Source organism: Rattus norvegicus, chromosome 3 (assembly GCF_036323735.1).
Source record: "Rattus norvegicus strain BN/NHsdMcwi chromosome 3, GRCr8, whole genome shotgun sequence".
NCBI lineage: Eukaryota > Metazoa > Chordata > Mammalia > Rodentia > Muridae > Rattus > Rattus norvegicus.
In genome coordinates, this window is record NC_086021.1 from 76210042 (window position 1) to 76232503 (window position 22462).

The window sequence follows — 22462 nt, forward strand, 5'->3', positions numbered from 1 at the left end:
AGGTATCTCTCTCAATCATTCTATACTTTATTCTTGGATATGAGGCATCTCACTGAGCCTGGCACTCGCCAGTTTAGCTAGAGTAACTGTGCAGCCAGCCACTCTCCACTCACTTACACACTCCCAGCTCGGAGGTTACGGTGCTGTGGTAAGCTACACGGTAAGCATGTTACCCACCGAGCCATCTCCTCAGCCTCAAGACGTAAATTTTAAGACATTTAGTTCTAAAGAAAAAAAAAAAGACTTTTAGTTCTTCTCTACATTTTAAAATTTAAGTTTCATTTTTCTTATAAACTATCTCAATTTCTGAAATAGGTTAACTTACATTTAAATGAAGGATGCCATTTGTTGTTCTGTTTTATATGAGACAGATTTCGTTTTGTAGGCCAGGCTGACCTCAGACTCGTTATGCTTGTGCTCCAGCCCACTAAATGTTGGGGTTATAGGTGTGTACAGCTGCCAAGTAGCCAACCGACAGAGAACTTGATAGGGGATGTAAAAGGTTCACTTTTCTTAAATCTCTCACTTTTATGTATTTTTAGTTTCAGAATTTATTCTCTCTGTTTTGTGCTATAAAATTTTTTTTGCATACTATGTATGATGCCCTGGGTTCAAAGTACAGAACCACAACAAAGGAATAGGAGGAGGAAGCAAAAGGGGGAAGAGGGAGGGGGGGAGGAGAGAGGAGGGAGGAGGGGGGGGAGAAGGAGATCTTCTTAGAATGGACACAACCTCTATGTTTCCGGAAATGAGCCATTTTTCTATACAATGAAACAACCAAACATCCCATACTCAAGTTCCCTACAGTACTGTCTTAGGGTTACTAGTGCTGTGAAAAACACCATGAGCAAGACAACTGGGGGAGGGGAGGTTTATTTCAGCTCTCACTTCCAGGTGACAGTCCGTCACCGAGGAAAGTCAAGGCGTGTCTGATTCAGAGACTATGGAGGGGTGCTGCTTACTGGCTCGCTCCTCATGGCTCATTCAGCCTGCTTTCATATAGAGCCCAGGACCACCAGCCTAGGGATTGTACCACCCAGAGTAGGCTGGGCTCTTCCTCATCAATCTCTAGCTAAGAAAATGCCCTATAGGCTTGCCTACAACCAGGATCTTAGGGAAGTATTTTCTTAATTGAGGTTTCTTCCCTCCTCTCAAGTGACTTTAGCTTGTGTCAAGTTGACAACAATACTAGGCAGCAGATCTACCTACAAGAAACAGTGGGGCAGGGTGGAGGCTGAGACAGGTAGATCCCTGGAGTTCACTAGACAGTCAGCATAGCCCAGTCAGTAAGTTCCTGTCTCAAAAAATGAAGTGGACCACAGTTAAAGAAGAGATCCAGTGTTGATCTCTGGCTTCCGAATACATACACATGCACATGCAAACTCATCTGTGGGCTCGAGGGAGTAGGCACGTGTGCGCACACACACACACACACACACACACACACACACACACACACACAGAGAGAGAGAGACTCTAACACTGTTATCATATGGTATTTACAATCATCTGAGCAGCGAGAAGGAATAAATAAAATTAATTCTCGGTGGTTCATGGTGACTGACAAACATTAACTGAGCAGTTGGCATGATCGTAATCACTATAGGAATCACTGTCATTTATTATTTATTACATGTCAGGCGTCATACAAATTACATTTCATCCATATTTATCTTATTTGATCTTTTCAAAGCTTCTGTGAAAGGGTTATCTCCTGCTTGTTTTATATGAGGAAACAGAAACATAACCAGGTGCAGACTGAATTCAAACCAGATTCAGGACATGTCCAAATCCATCTCCCACCCCCTCCCCTCTGCCAAGGCGAGAGAGAGAGAGAGAGAGAGAGAGAGAGAGAGAGAGAGAGAGAGAGAGAGAGAGAGAGGGAGGACATGAAGCTGCAGTGGTGTCTGCCGGTGGGTTAGCACGATGGCTGGAAATGGTAGCTCAGCCAGCTAATGTTATCTGGGAAAGCAGGAGGAATGGCAGGTGGGCTTGGGCATGGGTTGGAGGAAAGGCAGCAGGGCAACTGCTCTTCCCGTAAGAAGATGGCAGTGTGGACAGAATGCACACAGGAGTCAGTGCAAAGGCCTGCTCTGCATGGTTCTCTTTGGTGGTTGTGGGTGAAGCTGGCGAGAACCAAGCGAGACAATGAGTGGGAGGAGCTGCAGGACATCAGACTGCTCTGGGCTGGGGTGATGAATCCGCACTAATGAACAGTGCAGGAAGGCCCTGAAGATCTGCTGTGACCTGGACCTTTGGATGTCTAGGAAAGCGGCGGGTAACAGGGCAGGACAGCCAGTCACCTTGGGTGCCTCTGTGAGAAGCATGGTTCTATTCCAAGCGCTGTTTATGCAATCGGATGTGTGAGTATATTCTAGTGACCTACTTACCTAGCTATAAATACCCCTGTGGAAAGGTGAGAAACTGGTTCATTCTTTCCTCTCCCCCATCCCAACCAACTTTAAAAAAAAAAAAGAATACAGTATCTTGCTGTGAAGCCTAGGCAGGCTCCAACTTGTAGCAATTCTTCGGCTTCAGTCCCTTGAATGCTGAGATTACTGACATGAACCACGGGGCACAGGTCTGTTCTTTTAAAAAAGGTTACTGAGATCTCTCCAGAAAAAGCAAATAAAAACATAAGAGAATTTCACATATGAAATTAACTACAAGTACTTTTTAAAAACCCAATCACAAACCAAACTGTCAGCAAGCATCTCTGTCCTTTGTTTTAAAGAATGGGATTAGGACAGGTTTGTCTTTATTTACTTGCTATGGAGGAGTGACCACATGGAGTCTGGCTGACAACGGTACTTCACGTTCTATTTATATGCACGTATGAAAAGACTGGATGTGAGGATTATAACGAAAATCAACAAGTCAGTCATTTAGAAACTATTGCTAAGGCCGGGAATGAGTTAATTATCTGTAATTCCTACGATATATACACAAGAAAACAGAACCCTTGTGGTAGGGATGGTGGCACATGCCAGTTGCCCCAAGTACTCATGAGGACTGAAGCGGGAGCCAGTGGGGACAGCACGGTGAGACCCCATTTCTTAGAGTGCAACATCAACAATAAAAAGACAGGAGGGTCAGTAGTTCGGGGCCAGCCTCAGCTACACAGGGGTCTGAGATTAAATCAAGAGAGTATGTTTTGAAAAGCAAACCTCTTTGCTTGTGCCCAATCAAGTCCCACGCCAACGAGAGTGTGTGTGGTCGTCTTTAGACTGTGAGTTTAACTTCCTGTTCCGTGGGTGTTTAACAGACTTGGTTATTTAACGTTCTCACACTGTTCTTTGTTGTCTCCCTTTCCTAACTTCCAAGTGAGGGCGGCACTGTTCCCCACTGGACAGTTGCCCTCAGCAGTTACCAAGTCCCTGCTGTCCTTACAGGGAATCTCCGCAGACCCATTGCTTCAGAGCAGCTCTTGTGAGTGGAAGTTGGATTCCTCTGCAGGAAAACCCAACACTAGCAGAAAGGATATTCAAGCTTCTCTAAGTGACAGAGACAGCTAGAGGATTCAGGCAGGTGACCAATCAGTAAGACGAAGGACCAGACAGGCACTTAACAATCAATGGAAAAAGTAGTTTCTACCATTTGGTTCATAAATTGCATCCTTGAAATTATTATAATAAAGTATCTCAAAAGAACAGTGAAAGTATGTGAGAACACTAAATATAATACCAAGACCATGGAAGGAACCTTAGTGTGTTAGAGGGAAGTTCAAGGTCTCAAGGAAAGACACTGCCTCTCCGGGAATCTCATCAGATCAGAGGGTGTGCTGTTTGCAGAAGGGAAGAGCTAGGCCCTGGAGGTGGGTCTGTGGGGGTGAAGGGAGGTGGGGGTGGGGTTCGGAGTCGGGGTAGGGTGCAGAGTTTGCTTGATTTTTATTCTAAGACAGTAGTGACTGAGTCTTCTCCAATTGGCTGGGATCCAACCTCATAGCCTTTCTCAAAGGGCTGGCTCTGAGAATGCAGCAGGACTTTTATGTTAACTAAACTTTGCCCTGGTGGGAGAGATTAAACACTGGATAAAATGTTTGCAAGGTGAGGGCTATAAAAAAAATTGAATACAAAGTTTTAGGAGTTTAACAGAAAACACTCTATTTAGTGATAGGAGAATCAATGTTTATGGTGCCTCAAAGCCATAGTATGCAGACAACTTAAAATACTTAACAGGTAGGGATTTATTTATTTAGCTAGGCAAGTTCTTACTGTATAGCCCTACATGGGTGCCACTATGCCTGGTCAAGCATGTCTGTATATAATGTTTTAAATTTTTTTATCTCAAGTTGAAGAAGTTTTACACATTAAAAAAAATTTAAAAGTTTCCTAATCCTGTATTTTAACATAAATTATTATTCCACAATTCAAAATATTTATTCAATGTGTATAATAATTTGTACTAACATAACTATCCTATAATTTAGAATCTTTATTTAATGTGTATAATAATTGTAAATAGATGTAACTATATATACATAATTTTAGAATCTGCCTTTTTTGCAGGAGTGCAGTAGCACACATATTTAATCCGAGCATTAAGGAGGCAGAGGCAGGCAAATCTCTGGGAGCTCAATGCCAGCCTGGTCTACATGGTAAATTTCAGACCATCCAGGAATGAATGGTGGGATCATGTCTAAAAGTAAATAAATAAATCTGCTTTTAAATCTCAGGTTATTTAATAAACTCATTTGTCATAATTTATTACTTCAATACCTTGCCTTAGCTGCCTGAGTGGTTTATAGGTGTGTGCCACTGTGTCCACATACAATTTAATGACAAATCTGACAATGTATAAGGTGATTAGAAAATTTAAAAAAAATCTTATGGTTAAAGAAAGAAATAGTTGGGCTGGAGAGATGGCTCAGTGGTTAAGAGCACTGACTGCTTTTCCAGAGGTTCTGAGTTCAATTCCCAGCAACCACATGGTGGCTCACGACCATCTGTAATGGGATCCGATGCCTTCTTCTGGTGTGTCTGAAGATAGCAACAGTGTACTCATATACATTAAATAAATACATCTTTAAAAAAAACGTTTAGTAGTTCCAGTCTAAACTTATTTAAATAATTCTTACTTCCATAACAAAGTTATTTTTCTATATGGCTAGACGATCTTCATTATAAGTATAAATTAAATTAGCTGTACAGGGCTTGATTTTGTCTACAACAGTACACCTGGTAGTGGGCTCAATCTCCTGCTATAAAAAATTACAAAACTGAGAAAATATATGAAGTAAATGCTTTTAGGTACTGGACTAGACAGTGCAAGACTATGACCCCTAAGGGAAGAGAGATACAAAGGGTAAGTCGCCACAGTGACCAGGGTTCCCATCTACGAAATGTCTGCCTGTGGTGGAGCAGAGGGGAGCCAATGCACTGCAGCCAGCTGTCTTACTGAGTAGCAGAATATTCAAGAAGCTGCTGGGTGGAGACCAGGGCACCTGCAGCCTGCAGAGGGCTCCTCTAGGTTGCTGGGCTGTTATTATCTGTTCAGTCACTGGAAGAAGTTGGCAGAAAGACAGGATTCTGGGGATGAGGGTGGAGAAAAGAAGACTGACTAGAGAAAGGCAGCAGCATTTATGTGTATAGACACTGGAGTTCCAGAGGGGAGCAGTCTCGGCACCTCAGGCAGCTGGTCAGGGCCATGTGTTAAAGGATTAAGAACTGCACGAGACACCGGAGAGTGTTGACACAGACTCACCCTAACAACACCTAGAATCCACGTCTGGAGTGCTGAGCTCACAGGTGTGCACTACCTGCCACGCCTGGTTTATGCAGTCTGGGAGCAAACCCAGAGTTCCCTGCATTGTAGGTACACGATTTGCCAGTTAAGCTATATCCCCAGCTCTTGGGTTTCTGTTTTGTTTTTTCAATGTAGCAAAGTTGGATTTTAAAAAGGGCTTTAATTAGAATTAAGCACAGGCATTAAGAGGGGTAGAGAGAATACATGTGGAGTGGGTCGAGGCCTCTCAAGAGACAGTTAGAAGATTCTTTAAAACTTCACATTTTAAAACTGTTTAAAAGCTATTGGATACCAATTCCTATTCTGATAACAATGCTCCCTAAGTCTGAATTTGTTGCCCGCATTGCTACTTTATTGGCCTGCCTAACCATGTGCTACTATGTGATGGCTCTCCTGAATGATACCGTGCATGGAGATGGAGTCCGGTTGTGTTATCTTCTTTAAAGATGAGTTCTTGTCAGCTAGCTTCCCACCAAATGCTGCTAGGCTCAGATTTAAGTCGTTTTGTTTTATTTTGGCTTTGTTTTCTTGCTGCCTCACACTTGGGATTCTCCCACCTCAGCATTTGAAGTGCTAAAATCATGTGTCACCAAGCCCTAAGACAGTGGTTTTCCACCTTCCTAGTGCTGCCACCCTTTAATACAGTTCCTAATATTGTGCTGACCCCAACTATTAAGTTATTTTGTCGCTATTTTATAACTGATTTTGCTACTGTTATGAATCATAATATAAAACATCTGGAATACAAAATATGCAGGCATGCAAATATCTGATATTGAGACCCATGGGTTGAGAACTCTGGGTTTGATCCCAAATTGCATCAACCAGGCATGGTAGATAGTGCACACCTGTGAGCTCGCACTCCAGAGGGGATTCAGGAGGATTGGAAACTTAAGGGAATCTGTGGCTGCAGAGGGCGAGCTCACCTAGTTCAGCCAGTGCTAGAGCCACCTGGGTTTCTGAGGCCCAATGACAAAGAAACAGACCTAAAGGAAAAGACTGTCAGAATGAATAGGTGGGGGGAAATCCCCTCACAGAAATGGAAGCAAGTCTTGATAAAAGAGTCTGCGATGAGCCGGCACAGGATGTGTGGAGGTGACCTCACTGAGGGAAGCTGAAGAAGAGTGCAGGACCGTTAGGATAACACTGCTATGGTATGGGTGTAGTTTGTCTCCCAAGGGTTCTTGTGTTGGAGATGTTGGGAGTAGAGAACTTTTAAAAGCTGAGGACCATAGGCCCTCAGGAGGGAATATGATAGTTCTTATGGGGCTAGAGCTCAGTGGTAATGCACAAAGCCTAAGTTTGATTCCCAGCAACCAAAACGTAAATTTTATCTCTCTCTCTCCCTCCCTCTCTCTCTCTCTCTCTCTCTCTCTCTCTCTCTCTCTCTCTCTCCCCCTCTCCCTCTCTCCCTCCCTTCCTTTCTTCCTTTCTTTCTTCATTTGAGAGACAAGGTCTCTCTGTATATTCCTGGCTAGCCTGGAGCTCACTATGTAGATCAGGCTGACTTGAACTCACGGAGACCCACCTACCTCTGTCTCCTGAGTCCTGGGATTCAAGGTGTACACCACCATGTCTGACCCAATAAATACATTTTAAAATAAAATAGATGCTTGGAAGCACTCTTTTTAATATCCAACATAGCAAAGCATGCCTCATATATACAGCGTTTCAGCATACTGTGGTGTGATGACTTGAGGGTAAGTGCTAGTGTATGCTCACACTGTGGTGTGATGACCGGAGGTGTAGCACTGGTGTGACTCACACTGCGGTGTGATGACCTGAGGGGAAGTGCTGGTGTGCTCTGTACAGACACAGCTGCTTCCCTTCCCTGTGTGTCTGAGTGCTTAATACAAGACCATTTTTACTTAAAAGAACAGCTACAGATGAAGCTACAGTTATCTGGGTATTTCGCACATACTTTCTCAAGGGAAATGAAAAGAGCCTATCAGTCCATGGAAAACAAAGGCCAGTATTTGTTGCCTATGGTAGATCTGAAAATTTGAGTAAAAATTAGAATTTTAAAAAATTTGTGACTACTACCATGAGTCTGATAGCTAACAAAGTTTTCTGATGAGACTGGTGGCGATATTAATGAATGTGATTTCAAATATTATACAACAAAGTGTGTCAACATTTGGGAGTTTTACATAAAGCAGAAAACCAGTCTCTTACAATTCATCCACACTAATGTTATGAAATGAGGAACAGCAGAGACTCCATTCAAAGCCCAACGTGAACCAACAGATTCTAACACTGCAGAATGTGAGAGGTCACTCATATTGCTCACAGTCCACACTGGAACCAAAAGACCGACACTGCGGATACTTGACAGAATACCAAGAAGAGCTTTGAGCTGGACCTGGTGGTACAGGACTGCAAAGCTAGGTAGTTGGGTATCTGAGGAGGGCAAGTTCAAGTCCTTTGGCTATAGAAAAAAATTCAAGGCCAGCCTGTGCAGCTTAGAGAGAGCCAGTTTCAAAATACAGAGTACAAAATGGGATGAGGGGCGGCCCAATAGCAGAGTATTGCCTGGCATGTTGAATGCCCAGCCCCCGTTACCAAAAGCTAGCAAGAACATCCTACTTTCTAAGAACATGTCTGTGTGAGGAACTTCCTTCATAGGAGTCCACCTAAACAACAGGTTACAAAATCTAAAGGCAGAAGCAGATGAGACTCCAGCTTTGTTGGCTAAACCAGATGTTAAGAGACATGCAGACACTTAGAACATCTCTGCACTAGATTTCTGAGAATTTATTGATATTTTCTTTTACACATGTAATGTGAATTAGTAAGTCTCATTATTGTTTTGAAATGAATATATATATATATATGAATGTATACATATATATCTGGCGGGGGGGTGGGTTATTTTTTGAGACAGAGTCTCCCATGTAGCACTCGCTAGCCTGGAACTCACTATGTAGACCAGGTTGCCTTGAACCCAGAGATCCACCTGCCTCTGCCTCTTAAGTTCAAGGTATGCATCCATGGCTTGAACAAATACTTTCATTGTCTATTTTAATTTCTGCTATGGAAAATATCAACATAATTCACATAAACAATAGATCTTTGTGATCTTTGTGACTTAAGAATATAAAGGGACCCTATGATGAAAGTGTTTCAAACTACTGACCTAGAATAACCCCCAAAATTATGCAAATATGTATAGCTAAAGAGCCAGTAGAGAGAACAGAATACAAAGTATTAAACATATTCAGAGTAAGGCAGGAAAAACGGAGCAGAGAGACAAAAGAAGGGGCGATAACTACACAAAATTCTAATTTATAAAACCAAGGATGCGCAAAAGAGTCACATGTAGCCTACTAGTCTATAAGCAAACTCATAGGCATATGCATAGATATGCACAGAGAGAGAGAGAGAGAGAGAGAGAGAGAGAGAGAGAGAGAGAGAGAGTGTTTGCAAGATGTCCTGCATAGCTGAATAACACCAATCCCAGTCCAGGATGTTCTCTGTGAGTTGGAACGGAAGGCCTCAAGGACCCCAAACAACACAGACTATCGCCAGTGGCCCTGACTTTTCATTATACCTAGGTATTAAATCTATGGCTGAAGTCATCACATGACTTTGTAGGAAGACAGTGAGAAATGAGGCTGAGACTGAACTGGAAGTTTCTTCCTTGCCGAGTGGCTTGCATAGAACCAACAGAGGCTGCTATGTAGGCAGCTGAAGGAGAAAAGACAGTAATGGCCTAGTGGTATGAGTATTAAAAAAAAACCAAACGCTTTCTCTTTTTCTCTTTAGATTTGAGGCTCCTTCACAGGAGGGAATTCACGCCTGATACTGTGCAGATCTGGTTACAAGACGTGCCAGGGAAGTCATGGAGGCCCTTCCCACCTCCCGGGACCTATTGGATACTGGAGAATAAGGAGTCACTGTCCTCAGCTCCATACTGGTGCTCAGGTGGAAGACCCTGCTTGAACTCAGCGGGTCACAAAACACAACAGAAAGACTTGAGAGTAGGATGGGGACCCAGAAGGAGAGGGGTCAGTGAGGGTTGGCGTGAGGGTGAGAGGATGGAGAGGATGGGGGCATGAGTGTGATCCGTGTACTACACACATGTGTGAACTGGCAAAGAAGTCAATGACAAGGAAGTTATTCACAACATTATCATTCTCTTTCTTTTGTGTGCAAATTAAGTGTATCTAAGAGGGCGTCTTATTGTTCCTGGTTTGTTTGGTTTTTGAGACAAGATCTCAGTAGGTAACCTGGAATTTACTGGATGTCATCAAAGTCATCAGGGGTGTTGCCTTTGATGTGACGCTGATATTTCTCTTACTATTGGGCATTTCTCCCAGTGCTCACAGGTACCTCCTCCTGATTCAGTTTTCTATATCCACTGTCTAGTTATCCATTTAGCAAAATGTTTTGTTGCAAAATGTTCTAACAATGTAACAGACATTCTGTATATAAATCCTGATGCATGTGTCTCTCTGCTTTACATTAATCAAATAAGACTAATACTCCTCAAAACACTATTCAAATTAAGTGACTGGAATTATAATTATTCTGTTTCATCAAACTATGATGCTATTATTTTCTGAACCTGTAAGAGGAAAAAAAAAACTCCTCCAATTACAACTGTAAGAAGTGTCATGATTTCAGAGACACTAATTAGCGTAAGAGTGTGACTCCCAGAGTGGAATAGCTATGACCGTTACAGGTGTATCAGCTAATCAGAGAACTATTTTCAGTAAATCTCCCTTTCCACTATTTATGCTAACCTATATTACTGACTCTGGGATGCCCACTTCTCTTTTTAGCCATATAAATATCCCTGTTGATTACTGTTATTAGTAAGTCAGTTTCTTACTTAGGACTAAGTGACTAACAGACATAACATGGAAAAAACCTGAAGTCGCCACTTCTAAATACAACGGGATGAGGCTAGCTTAAGGAGCCAGCAGTCTTGGTCTCTCTGATTAAATATTTATTGGGAGTCATAATACATAGTAGGTACTGAGCTGTGAATCATTGATGAAGATGATGGGGTAAACCCCAAAATTGTTGAGGGGTTCTAATCTATACTAAAAATATACAAATGACCACCAGGGAGATAAAAAGGTGGCAATAGGTAAGGGGCATTCTGTCCTTAAAATTAAAGTTCAACCGATGCTGTACATATAAAATGTAGCTTGTGCATGCTACTAGCTCCAGAATTGGGGGAAACAAGGAAGGAGAAGTGAGAGTCTGGGGCTAGTGAGGGCTACATAATGAAATCATCATGGCTCAAATAAAGACAGGAAAACCTGAAAAACAAAACTCCTCCATCCCATTCCCTCCCCTTCTCACCAGTCCCCACCCTGGACAGCACTCACTGATAGCTGTCTGTCTCTAAAAGTTGATGTGTGTTTTCTGGAACAGTACAGAAGGTACCGTGCACTGCAGGAACCAAAACCAGACACACAGGTGTGGATCGCAACCAACCACACATAACTGAGACTGGATGAGGAGGAGGGGACTACTGTATTCTCCATCCACAGAGCCTTTTACTCATTACAGCAATGCAAAGTCCATCCGTGTTGCACATATCTTTTCATTTTTTTATTTATTTTATGTATATGCTGTTGCTGACACACCAGAAGAGGGCTTCAGATCCCATTACAGATGGTTGTGAGTCACCATGTGGTTGCTGGGAATTGAACTCAGGACCTCAGTGTAAGCACTGATAGAGGACAGCAGAGGGTGTTACATCTTTTGGGGCTGGAGTTACAGATGGTTGTGAGCTGATCAGCATGGATGCCAGGAACTGAACTCAGGTCCTCTAGAAGAGTCTCAAATGCTGAGCCATTTCCCATGTCCGGTGCATCAATAGTAGGCACACGTAACTTTTCAAGAAACTGCCACACTATATTGCAGAGTGGCTGTGTCGCCTTATATCACCACCAGCAGTGTAGAGAGTTCTAGTCCCTCCACAGTCTCAGCCACACTGGTGTGGCTGGCATTTTGAATTCTGGCTATTCTAATGAGTATGAGGTCATCTCTCTGATGACTAGTTATACTGAGCATCTTTCCACGCGCTTACTTCCTGTCTGTGTATCTTCTTTGGCAAAATGATAAAAATTTTTGTTCATTTTTATTGCTTTGATTATTACTGAACCTAGAGAACTATAAAAACATTCTGATCTCGAATCCATGACCATCGATAAAAAGGAACAAACTATGAATACATTCAGCAGCGTGGGTAAATAAGCTGAGTAAGCAGGCACGTATGACTCCTTCAGGAAAATATTGGAAGGTGTAAATTATCTCACAAGACATTTTGCATTCTTCTCTCTCCTCTCTTTTCCTTGTTTTGTAGGTAAACTTTCCTATATTTTGAAGACCTTTACATCTCTCCGTGCAACTTCATTTCAGAGTCTGGCACTGTGGCTCTTCTCCATTTCTTTGTAGCCTGAGGAGGAGCGAGGAGGAGTGGAGGAGGGGAGGGAGAGCTCGCTGAGTACTGGGCAGTCTGTATGAGCCTGCTTCTTTCCTTGGTTTGTCAAGTGATCTTTTACTGACGAGCTTCCCTCTGGGGTTAAGCAGTTGAGCACTGTACTGCACCACTACTGGTGTCATCCATGGAGTCAAAGGGCAGCAACACCCAACACCCAACACTGCAGCCTGAGAGCTGGTAACCCCTGTCTCTAACAGTTCTAGGAGGTCTCTAGATAAAACCCGGTGGGGTGGCGAGGCTGACACCACCTAACCGAGAGTGCCTGTCCCACTCTAACATTTTTCTGTCTTCACTGCCTCTGAGTAGGTGTTTGAGGACTTCAGTGGTTAGGGCAGAGGTAGAAGGTGCCTGTCCTGAATGCAAACTCCACTCTTACATCTTTCCCATTGCTAGCTGTCCTGGTGATGCTGTCATCAACTTTATTTTGGGGTGGTGGTGGTGGTAGTAACACCAGGAACCTGAGAAGAGGAGGTGCCGCCTTCTGCTGGCCCTTTGACATCTTTGGGGCTGACTTGGATGATACAGCAGAGGCAGCTGGTTCCACACATAGGAGGAAAGCTGCACCTTGGCCTTCTCCAAGCCAAAAATCTGAAAAGAGTACCTTCTGAGCTTTGGATTGCTCAGTTCAGCTCAGAGCCCTGAAAATGATGGGCTCTGGGGCGGCCAGAAATACTCCTGCAGTAACTTAAGTTTCTTTTCAAGGATTTGGGCAACCCCTACCAATGCCTGCTGAGTACCATGAAGAAGTCTTATAGTCTGCCCGTTAACTGTCTACCCAGGACGGCTTCTCAGGGATACAGGTGGCTCAAATACCACTGGGTCCTGTAAGAGCTGACAATTCCCAATTTCCTCAGCCACTAGTTTTCTGTCTACATGGTCTTTTGGGGATTGCTGTTCCCATAGTTCTGCTTGGTTTTTACTAATTCTCATCTATTGAAGGAATGGGTTGAAGAAGGAATACTTTATTTTTCAGTTTCACTTCATGTTCTTTACCTGGAAGGCCCTTGTGTATCTGTGAAATAGACAAGCGTAGTGATCACGTCATCTTGGCTGCTCCACAGATCCTAGTCCAGCATGAAGCATGGATCCGTACACAAACTATGATGAGGGTAAGGGATATCACATATGCTGTAATGGTTAAATTTTAGGTACCTGAGGAAGAGCCAAATTGATTTTCCTAAATGTTTCCTCACTGTGGTAGTCTGAGTAGTATGACCGCCAGAGAGTCATGTGTTTGAATGCTTAGCCCACAGGGAGTGGCACTATTAGGAGGTGTGGCCTTGTTGGAGGAAGTGTGTCACTGTGGGGGTGGGCTTTGAGATCTCCTATGCTCAAGCTATACCCAGTGTGGCATATAGTCCCCTTCTGCTGCCTATTGATCAAGATGTAAAACTCTTAGCTCCCTGTCCAGCACCATGTCCGCCTGGATGCCACCATACTGCCCACCATGATGATAATGATAAATCTGAAACTGTAAACCAGCCCTGGTGAATGTTTCCCTTTAAGGGAGTTGCCTTGACCATGGTGTCTATTCACAGCAATAAAAGCCTAAGACATCCCCCCTGCTCTTTCTTATGGTGCTGAAAATCAAACCCAGGCCTCATGTGTACAAGGCAGACATTCAGCCAAGCTCCTCGCTATTTCTTTCATTACATTACCTCATTCTGTTCAGGATATGAAACTAAGCAGGTCTATTTGAGTGCTTCAAAAGGACTAGGGGCTGGGGCTGGGGGTGGGGGTGGGGTTAGAGATATGTCTCTGGGGTAAGCACTGGTCATTCTTCCTGAGGACCTGAGTTTGGTTCCCATCTGGGAGCTCACGAATGTCTGTAACTCCAGTTCTTAAGAGATCTGAGGGGTTGGGGATTTAGCTCAGTGGTAGAGCGCTTGCCCAGCAAGCGCAAGGCCCTGGGTTCAGTCCCCAGCTCCGAAAAAAAGAAAAGAAAAAAAAAAAGATCTGAATTCTCTTCTAGCCTCCATGGACATCAGGTATGTGGCACACAGATCTACATACATGCAGGCAAACACTCACACACATTAGATAAAACTAAACCAGAAAGGAAGGAAGGAAGAGAGGAGGGAGGGAGAGAGAGGGAAAAGAAAAAAAAAGTCTATTCAGCTGCCTCATCCCTCAAAGCCAGGTCAAAGTCTACCTGTTCATATAAAGTGGGCTCTGCATTGGGTTAATCGCTAGACAGTGACATCTCTTTGTCTCGCTTACTCCTAACTAAGCATCTCAAGTCTCCACCTGCTAGTGGTGATAAGGATGCCTTTAGCGAGTCCTAGTCAGAGTTGCTAAGAGCTGTACTTGAAATGTTTTCCTTAAAGCAGTTCCATGACTGAACCTGCTCACATAGCTGGACAGGGATAGCCCAGGTATGAATTCAGATCTCCCAGACTCTGAGGCCTCCTGGACACCGATGGACTTGGGATAGGAATTTAGACCTCTTGGACTCTGAAGCCCACCTTTACCCACTACATTAATTTTCACCCTAGTAAACTTCTGGTAGTCAGGAACTGGATCTTCCTATTTCTACACACATTTAGTACTAGGACATGGCTACTGGTACCCATTATACAGAGATTATCACTGTGACACAGATCTGAGTTCTTCTCTACAAAACCATTGTCTAATAATGACCATGAAAACAGCTCTATAAATAAAATGTACATAAATCAGAATACTAATAAGAAAGCTAATTTTTTCTTTTTTTAAAAAATTGGTTATTTCTTATTTACATTTCAAATATTATTCCCTTTCCCAGTTTCATGTCCATAAGCCTCCAACCCTTCCCCCTCCCCTTTTATTATGGTGTTCCCCTCCCCATCCACCTCCCTTACCGCCACCCCCCCCCAAATTCCCCTGCACTGGTGGTCCAACCTTGGCAGGACCAAGGGCTTCCCCTTCCACTGGTGCCCCAACAAGGCAGTTGGAGCCCTGGGTCAGTCCACGTATAGTCTTTGGGTAGTGGTTTAGTCCCTGGAAGCTCTGGTTGGTTGGCATTGTTGTTCTTATGGGGTTACAAGACCCTTCAGCTCTTTCAATCCTTTCTCTAATTCCTCCAAATTCTTAGGTGGTATATTTCTTATTTACTATGTGCACAGTAATAATTTACATAATATATAACCATTTAATCCTTACAGTACCTGATAGGTACTTATTACATTATTATCCTATCTCACAGATTAAGAAACCGAGCAAGGGATGGATTAAACAGCTTCTCAAAGTCAAGTAACCATTGAGCCTGTGTTCTCCATGTCTAGAGAGCATCTCTTGTGGTAAGTCATGCAAAGGAAATATTTATTATTAACTGCATTAAAGACCTAAGGATAGAACACAGTATGGACTCAGATAGTAAATATAATGATTACATAAGGACGATTACCTAATGAATAAGAACTCATTCCACCTGTGCCTCCTCTGATCCTGGAAATGGTCCATTTTCCCATGATTTATGTAACAGGTCATATTGCAACATCCAGGTCTTACCTTGAGTCTCCAGAGAATGACTTAGCTCTGTGTTTTCTTAGCTAAAGGTCATAACCCTTTGGGGAGTCATAAAGTCAATTCTGCTAGTCTGAACAACATTTAGAAATAGAAACAGGAAAAAAAAAAACATAAACCAGAGAACATGGGTGCACAGCTCACATGGTAAAAACTAACTATTCTACTCCAGTCCTGTTACATGAGCATATCCTGTCTACACATGCTGATCCATGCAATAAACTCTACTTTTCTAGAAACATCGTTTTAAAATTCAAATGTGTCAAAACAAGAAACACATTCTGAAAGAAGACAAGGAGGGGAGTGGGTGATTTTAGATAGAACTGCGGACTTGCAGGAAAAGAGAATAAACTTACAAATCTTCTGAAAATCAAAGCCTGAATTGAGTGTGGTGGTGCTAATCAGTCTGTAAGGCAGCACTTGGGATATTGAAGCAGAGACAGCACTGGAGGCTGGACTATGCTACACAGAAACCCTGTCTCAAAAGGCCAAGGTGACAGTAACAGTAATACATGCTGAAGGTCACATTTATTGACTGGTTGTGTGTGTGTGCGTGTGTGTGTGTATGAAGTGTATCTGTGTGTGTATGAAGTGTATCTGTGGGTGTGAGTGTGTATGTGTGTGTCGGATGTGAGTGCATATGTGTGTGTGTGTATGAAGTGTATCTGTGTGTGTATGTGTATTTGTGGGTGTGAGTATGTATGTGTATTTGTGGGTGTGAGTGTGTATGTGTGTGTGTATGAAGTGTATCTGTGTGTGTATGTGTATCTGTGGGTGTAAGTGCATATGTGTGTGTGTACATGTGGGTATGTGCACGCGTGTGTGTGTATGTCTGTGTATGTGTGTGTGTGTTTGTGTGTGTATGAAGTGTATCTGTGTGTGTATGAAGTGTATCTGTGGGTGTGAGTGTGTATGTGTGTGTCGGATGTGAGTGCATATGTGTGTGTGTGTGTGTGTGTATGAAGTGTATCTGTGTGTGTATGTGTATTTGTGGGTGTGAGTATGTATGTGTATTTGTGGGTGTGAGTGTGTATGTATGTGTGTATGAAGTGTATCTGTGTGTGTATGTGTATCTGTGGGTGTAAGTGCATATGTGTGTGTGTATGTCTGTGTATGTGTGTGTGTGTTTGTGTGTGTGTGTATGAAGTGTATCTGTGTGTGTATGTGTATTTGTGGGTGTGAGTGTGCGTGGGTGTGTCGTATGTGAGTGCATATGTGTGTGTGTGTGTGTGTGTGTGTGTGTGTGTGTGTGTATGTGAGTGTGAGGGGTGGTACAAGCACCCAGAGGGCAGCCTGCAGAAGTGGATTCTCTCCCACTGTTAAGAAGTGTCTTAACCCACTGAGCCATCTATCTCACCAGCCCACTAATATTAAAAATAAAAAGGAAAGGAAGGGAGGAAACAGAAGGCAGAGGCTATGCAGAGGGATGATGGCAGCAGTGGCCTTCATTGCTCCTTGGGGCATGCCATTCTTACTGGGTACCCCAGTGCAGCCTGGACCCCCAATGGAAGCACATTATGGAGAAAGAAAGCCATCCAGACATGAGCCCCAAGGAGCTTCTTGACTCCCAGAGCACGTGAGAAATGGAGGGGAAAAAAGTGGGAGCCACTGATGTCCTAGGTCTCATCTACTTCATCAAATCATCCATCTACCTTGTTTTGTTTTGTTTTGTTTTGTTTTGTTTTGTTTGAGATAAGGTAGCCCAGGCTGGCCTGTAATTCACAGCAACCCACCTGCCCCAGCCTCTAGTGTGCTGGGATTATGCAAGTGCCTGTATTTTCACCTTTTAAATATTGAAATGCCATGTTAAAACATCACTTGAATAAGGTTCTCTTGCAGAGGGAGAGTCCTCCAGGCAGTGGACTAGATTTAGGGCTGCTACCCCTGGCTGCTGATTGCATTCCTAGATGCTTTTCATATGGAAAACCCTGGATGTCTCTGTAGCTGAGAGAACTCTCCAGCCCTTCAACGCTCCAGCCCTCCAGGACCAAACGATGATGGATTTCCAAGAGTCCTCGATGAGGCGGAATGTGAAAGTCAGTATGCAAGGGTCCTGTGCAATGGTACAGCGGCAGCAGATGGAGGAGAACAGACAGCTCATGGAGCAGTTGGGGACTTAGGGAAAGCCATGCACTCGCTGGCAGGAATTCATGCTTCCATAGTCTAGCAAAGCCCCCATGTTCCCTAAGCCTACAGTACCAGACACTGAAAGTGACAGTCAAGACGGTTTCATTTGTCTTTCTGTAAGCTGTAAAGAAATATAATATTATGAAGCGGCACGTGTAATTTTAAGTTTTCTACTTTTTTAAGTGAGAAAAGTCATGTGTATGGCTCACATCTGTAACCTTGGTACTCAGAAGGCTGAGGCAGGAGGATTGCTTGTGAGTTTGAGGCCAGCCTGGGCTACACGGTCAGTTCTAGGACAGCTTGGGTTATACTGTGAAAACCTACCTCACCCCCTCAATAAAATTAAATGAAAAAAAAAAAAAAACCAAAACCAAAACCAAAAACTCTGTAAGTGAAAAGAAGCTTGTAATTCCAACACTGGGGAGGCTGAGGCAGGAGGATTTGGAGTCTGTGGCCATCTAGAGCTACATAATGAAACCGAGTCTTAGAAAAACAACAGGGCTGGAGAGATGGCTCAGTGGTTAAGAGCACCGACTGCTCTTCCAGAGGTCCTAAGTTCAATTCCCAGCAACCACATGGTGGCTCACAACCATCTGTAATGGGATCTGATGCCCTCTTCTGGTGTGTCTGAAGATAGCTACAGTGTACTGTATAATAAATAAATAAATCTTTAAAAAAAAAAAAAGAAAACAGAACAAAGCAAGCAAAACAGGTTAAAAAAGAAAAAAGTTTTTTAAAAATAAAATTTTCAATTTAACTCAAAAAATATCCTACATGTTAATTAGTCTAACATGAAATTCAACATAAAACTTTTGCACATCTGTGCGTGTGTGCGTGCGTGCATGCATGCGTGCGTGTGTATACATATACATGTGGAGGCCAAAGGACAAACTCAGCTGTCATTCCTTGGGGTCATCCATCTTGCTTTGTGAGATCGAGTCTCCCTCAAGGCCAGTGAGCCCTGGGGTTCATTGATTCTTCTTTGCTGGTTTGCCCTGAGCCAGGAATCTGCCTGTCTACCCTCCTCAGCTCTGGGATTACGAGCATGTGACACCATATCCAGTTTTAGTTTTTTTCTCCAGGTGTGTCTTGGGGATGGAATGCAGGTCCTCAGGTCCGTGTGGCCAGCTGCAGTCATCGCCTCAGCCCTTCCAGCACACCCAAGCCTACAGTAACCACACCCCCAGTGTTCTGCAACCACACATGGTCAGTGCCTGACATTACTGCCAACCGTTAGCAGGGCTACTTAACAAACCACTGTACTCCTAAGAAGCCCTCAAATTGCATTTCCACCTCTCCAGACCCTGCTCCATAGGCTAGTCCTCAGGCAGACAGAAAGACGGAGTGAAGGACTCCCAGGAGGACAAGGAGCCCCTCACTCTGGGATTCCTGTTTAAGTCTCTTGATTAGAAATTCCAAACCACCTGCAAAGAACTATAATCTCCTTTCTAAACAAACAAACAAACAAACAAACAAAAATCTTATAAGCAAGAGTATGAACCATATTTAGAGTAAAAACATGTGCCTTTGCTGGCCATGGACGACGGATAGTAAGAATGCTTTCCACGTTTGAGAATGTTGCTGTACTTTGGGGTTTACCTTTAAGCTGTGCTTGTGTACTTCCATCCATGCCACAGAGGGTGTGAGGAGGTCGGGGGCAGCCTATGGCAGCTTTCCGCCCTGTGGATCCCAGGACTGAACTCACGACATCAGGCTTGGCTTAACACCTTTGCTAAGCTGTCTCTCCAGCCTCTCATGTACCCCATAACGTATACCTTAGAATTTCAGTTACTAAAGAAAAGTTCTTTAGATAAAATACATGTAGCAAAGATAATTTAAAAAGAAGCAAAAGGAAAAAAAAGTGTAACAAAACACTTTAATCTTTTAATGTCCTGAACAATGTAACTTTAAAAGTCACCTAAAATATATGTATGTATGTTTGTACATATGTATGTGTATGTATGCATATATGTATATCTTGTCAAAACACTTAAGGCAGAAAGAAGGCAGCAGTCACCTCAGGTATGTATAACCACCTTTTTCTTAAGGTTGGAACATTCTTTCTAACCCTCTCCTGCTCTCTTCCTCTGAAAATGCTTTAATCTCAGCATGTATCATCATCATCCTCATCCTCATCATCATATTCGATAATTTCTTTATTTTGAAACCGAGTCTTGCTATTTATCTCTGGCTGTCCTGGTTCTCACTGTATAGACCAGGCTGGCCTCAAGTTCACAGAGATCTGCCTTGCCTCTGCTTCTCGAATTCCGAGATGAAAGGTGTGGGCCATTACACCCACCCCTGGCATGAGTATTACCACTCTTCATAAGGCCCTCGCTTTCCTTAATAAGCAGTGACTCTGCTTCATGCTAGCTGGTCCTGAAAATCTTCCCTGAAGAGAGCTCGGGCCCTACAGCAGCCAGAGCCAGAGAGCTGAGTCTCCTCTGCAGACGCCTTGGATACACGTTCAGCCCTGTAACACACGTTATCTTCTTCCTAGCAGTGGGATCTGTAATCCAGGCATTTGAGTCGATTCCAGAATCTTCGCTTTGGGCAAGCATTGTATTTGGACGTTTGGAGCTGAATGTCCTCTCAAAGCGTATCTAAAATATCTACATAATCTTTTTCCAAAAATAAACTTTCACTTTACCTATTTCTGTCAGTGACCTAAGTTCAAAACTTCAAAATCGAATTCCTCCAGCTCCTTAATCCTGACAATTTCTCTTTATTCTTCCTTCACAGTCTTTCTTGTTGGCCCTTTGCTCCTGCTAACCCATCCAGGGTACTGTCAGCAAACCCAGTCTCTACAACGTCAGCCCCTCCATAGTGACCCCACGGTGCCTGAATGTTAGCTCTGGATCCCGCACCACAAGCAAACTTGTCCTCACCCAACCTCTCCCCTCTAACATTCCAACTTTATCTTCTACGGATCTCCAGAAGGTCCAGAGAATACCCAAAACAAAATAAAAAACAAATGAAAATTATTTACTACTTCCTGAAAATGCCTTGTATATCCTCATCTGTGTCTAACATTTGTACCCAGCATAGCCCTTACTCTGCTATGCTATATGCATCAGCGCAAACTTTTGATGGGGTAGGTGGGAGTTTGCAGGGGTGAGGGTGGGGGTGGGGAGTGGGGTGGAGATGGCCTTATTCTGTAGCTCTAGCTAGCCTGGGACTTGCTACGTAGAGCAGGCTTGCCTCAGGGATACATTTGCCTCTACCTCCCGAATGCTGGGATTAAAGACTGTACCACCACACTCAGCTCTCAACAAATGCTTTTGTGTTAGGCACCGTCCCAAGTACTGATGGCAAAATAAATAACCCTAATTTCAGATTTCCCAATTTGAGAAATCTTCTTAGCTGGGCTGAATAGGTGGCTCACCCTGTAATCCCAATACTTGGGAGGAGGGAGCAAGAAGGTCAAGGGGTCAAGGCCACATCCTCCTCTGCTATAGACACGAAACTGTCTTGAAACAACAACGCTCCTCTCCGATGTCCACCCCAGAAGCAGTTTCTCATGACTGAGTTGCTTCTTACAAAGCAAACGGTCTATAACACTCAGCCTTTGAACTTGAGGCTTCATGTTGAGATTTGTAGCCTTTCATAAACATCTATCTTCCTAAGTGGCATGGAATTCTTCAAAGCATGAGACAGGGTCACAGTGAAAAGTAACAGATACAGAACACGCCCATGCCCAACACCTGTGGGGCAGCAGGCCCATGCCCAACACCTGTGGGGCAGCAGGCCCATGACAAACACCTGTGGGGCACCAGGCACATGACCAACACCTGTGGGGCAGCAGGCCCATGACAAACACCTGTGGAGCACCAGGCACATGACAAACACCTGTGGGGCACCAGGCACATGACAAACACCTGAGGGGCACCAGGTCCATGACAAACACCTGTGGGGCACCAGGCACATGACCAACACCTGTGGGGCAGCAGGTCCATGACCAACACCTGTGGGGGACCAGGCACATGATCAACACCTGTGGGGCAGCAGGCCCATGACCAACACCTGTGGGGCACCAGGCACATGACCAACACCTGTGGGGCACCAGGTGGTCTGGCCCAATGGATGATGCCTATAACAAAAGCTATTAAAGAGGCTGAGGCTGGAGATGATAAGGTCAGCCAAGAGGGCCACAAAGAGGAGGGCCCATTTAGAGAAGGACCTCCTCCCCTCGCCCCATCGCCTGGTGGTAGCCTGGGCAGTCAGGGATACCAAGGCTGCTGGATGTACTAGGGAACTTCTGCTTTTCAATTCCATTTTCGAAAGAGTTGGGAACATGTAAGTCAGTGTTGGTTGCACAGGCTTTTGGACTTCTACAACCTAACTTATATCATCAACTTTGAAAAAGAAATCCTTTCTCACAGGATTAACTGTGTGGCAGTTAATTCCAACACTCAGGAGTCAGGGGCCAGCTTGGTCTATATAGTGAGTTCCAGGACAGCCAGAGCTACAAAGAAGAGTCTCTGTCTTTAAAAAAAATTTTTTTCTCTTGGTTATAATAGGAAAGATACCTAATGAGCATATATAATAACATATAATATCAAATTTAAAGGTAAAATTTGGGCCAGCAGGATGGTTCAGTGGTGAAGTTCAGTGGGATACCAACCG

At 43.7% G+C, this 22462-nt stretch overlaps 1 protein-coding gene and 1 long non-coding RNA gene across 10 annotated transcripts in view; one reads left to right on the top strand and one right to left on the bottom strand.

Moving 5' to 3' along the window:
- The window catches only part of Mettl8 (methyltransferase 8, tRNA N3-cytidine), a 130903-nt gene that overhangs the window by 69577 nt on the left and 38864 nt on the right, over nt 1-22462 (bottom strand). Inside the window, exon 2 of one of the 9 annotated variants that reach the window (XM_039106365.2) lies at nt 118-224. The exons of the other annotated variants lie outside the window; for them this stretch is intronic. Coding sequence (XP_038962293.1) covers nt 118-185 — 68 coding nt within the window. The 5' untranslated portion in view covers nt 186-224. The remainder of the gene's footprint in view (nt 1-117; nt 225-22462) is intronic. 9 annotated transcript variants of the gene reach the window in all.
- On the top strand, nt 9517-20800 carry LOC134486103 (uncharacterized). The gene is made up of 3 exons (XR_010064806.1): nt 9517-13314; nt 15390-15483; nt 20579-20800. It is a non-coding gene; the product is annotated as an uncharacterized LOC134486103 (long non-coding RNA).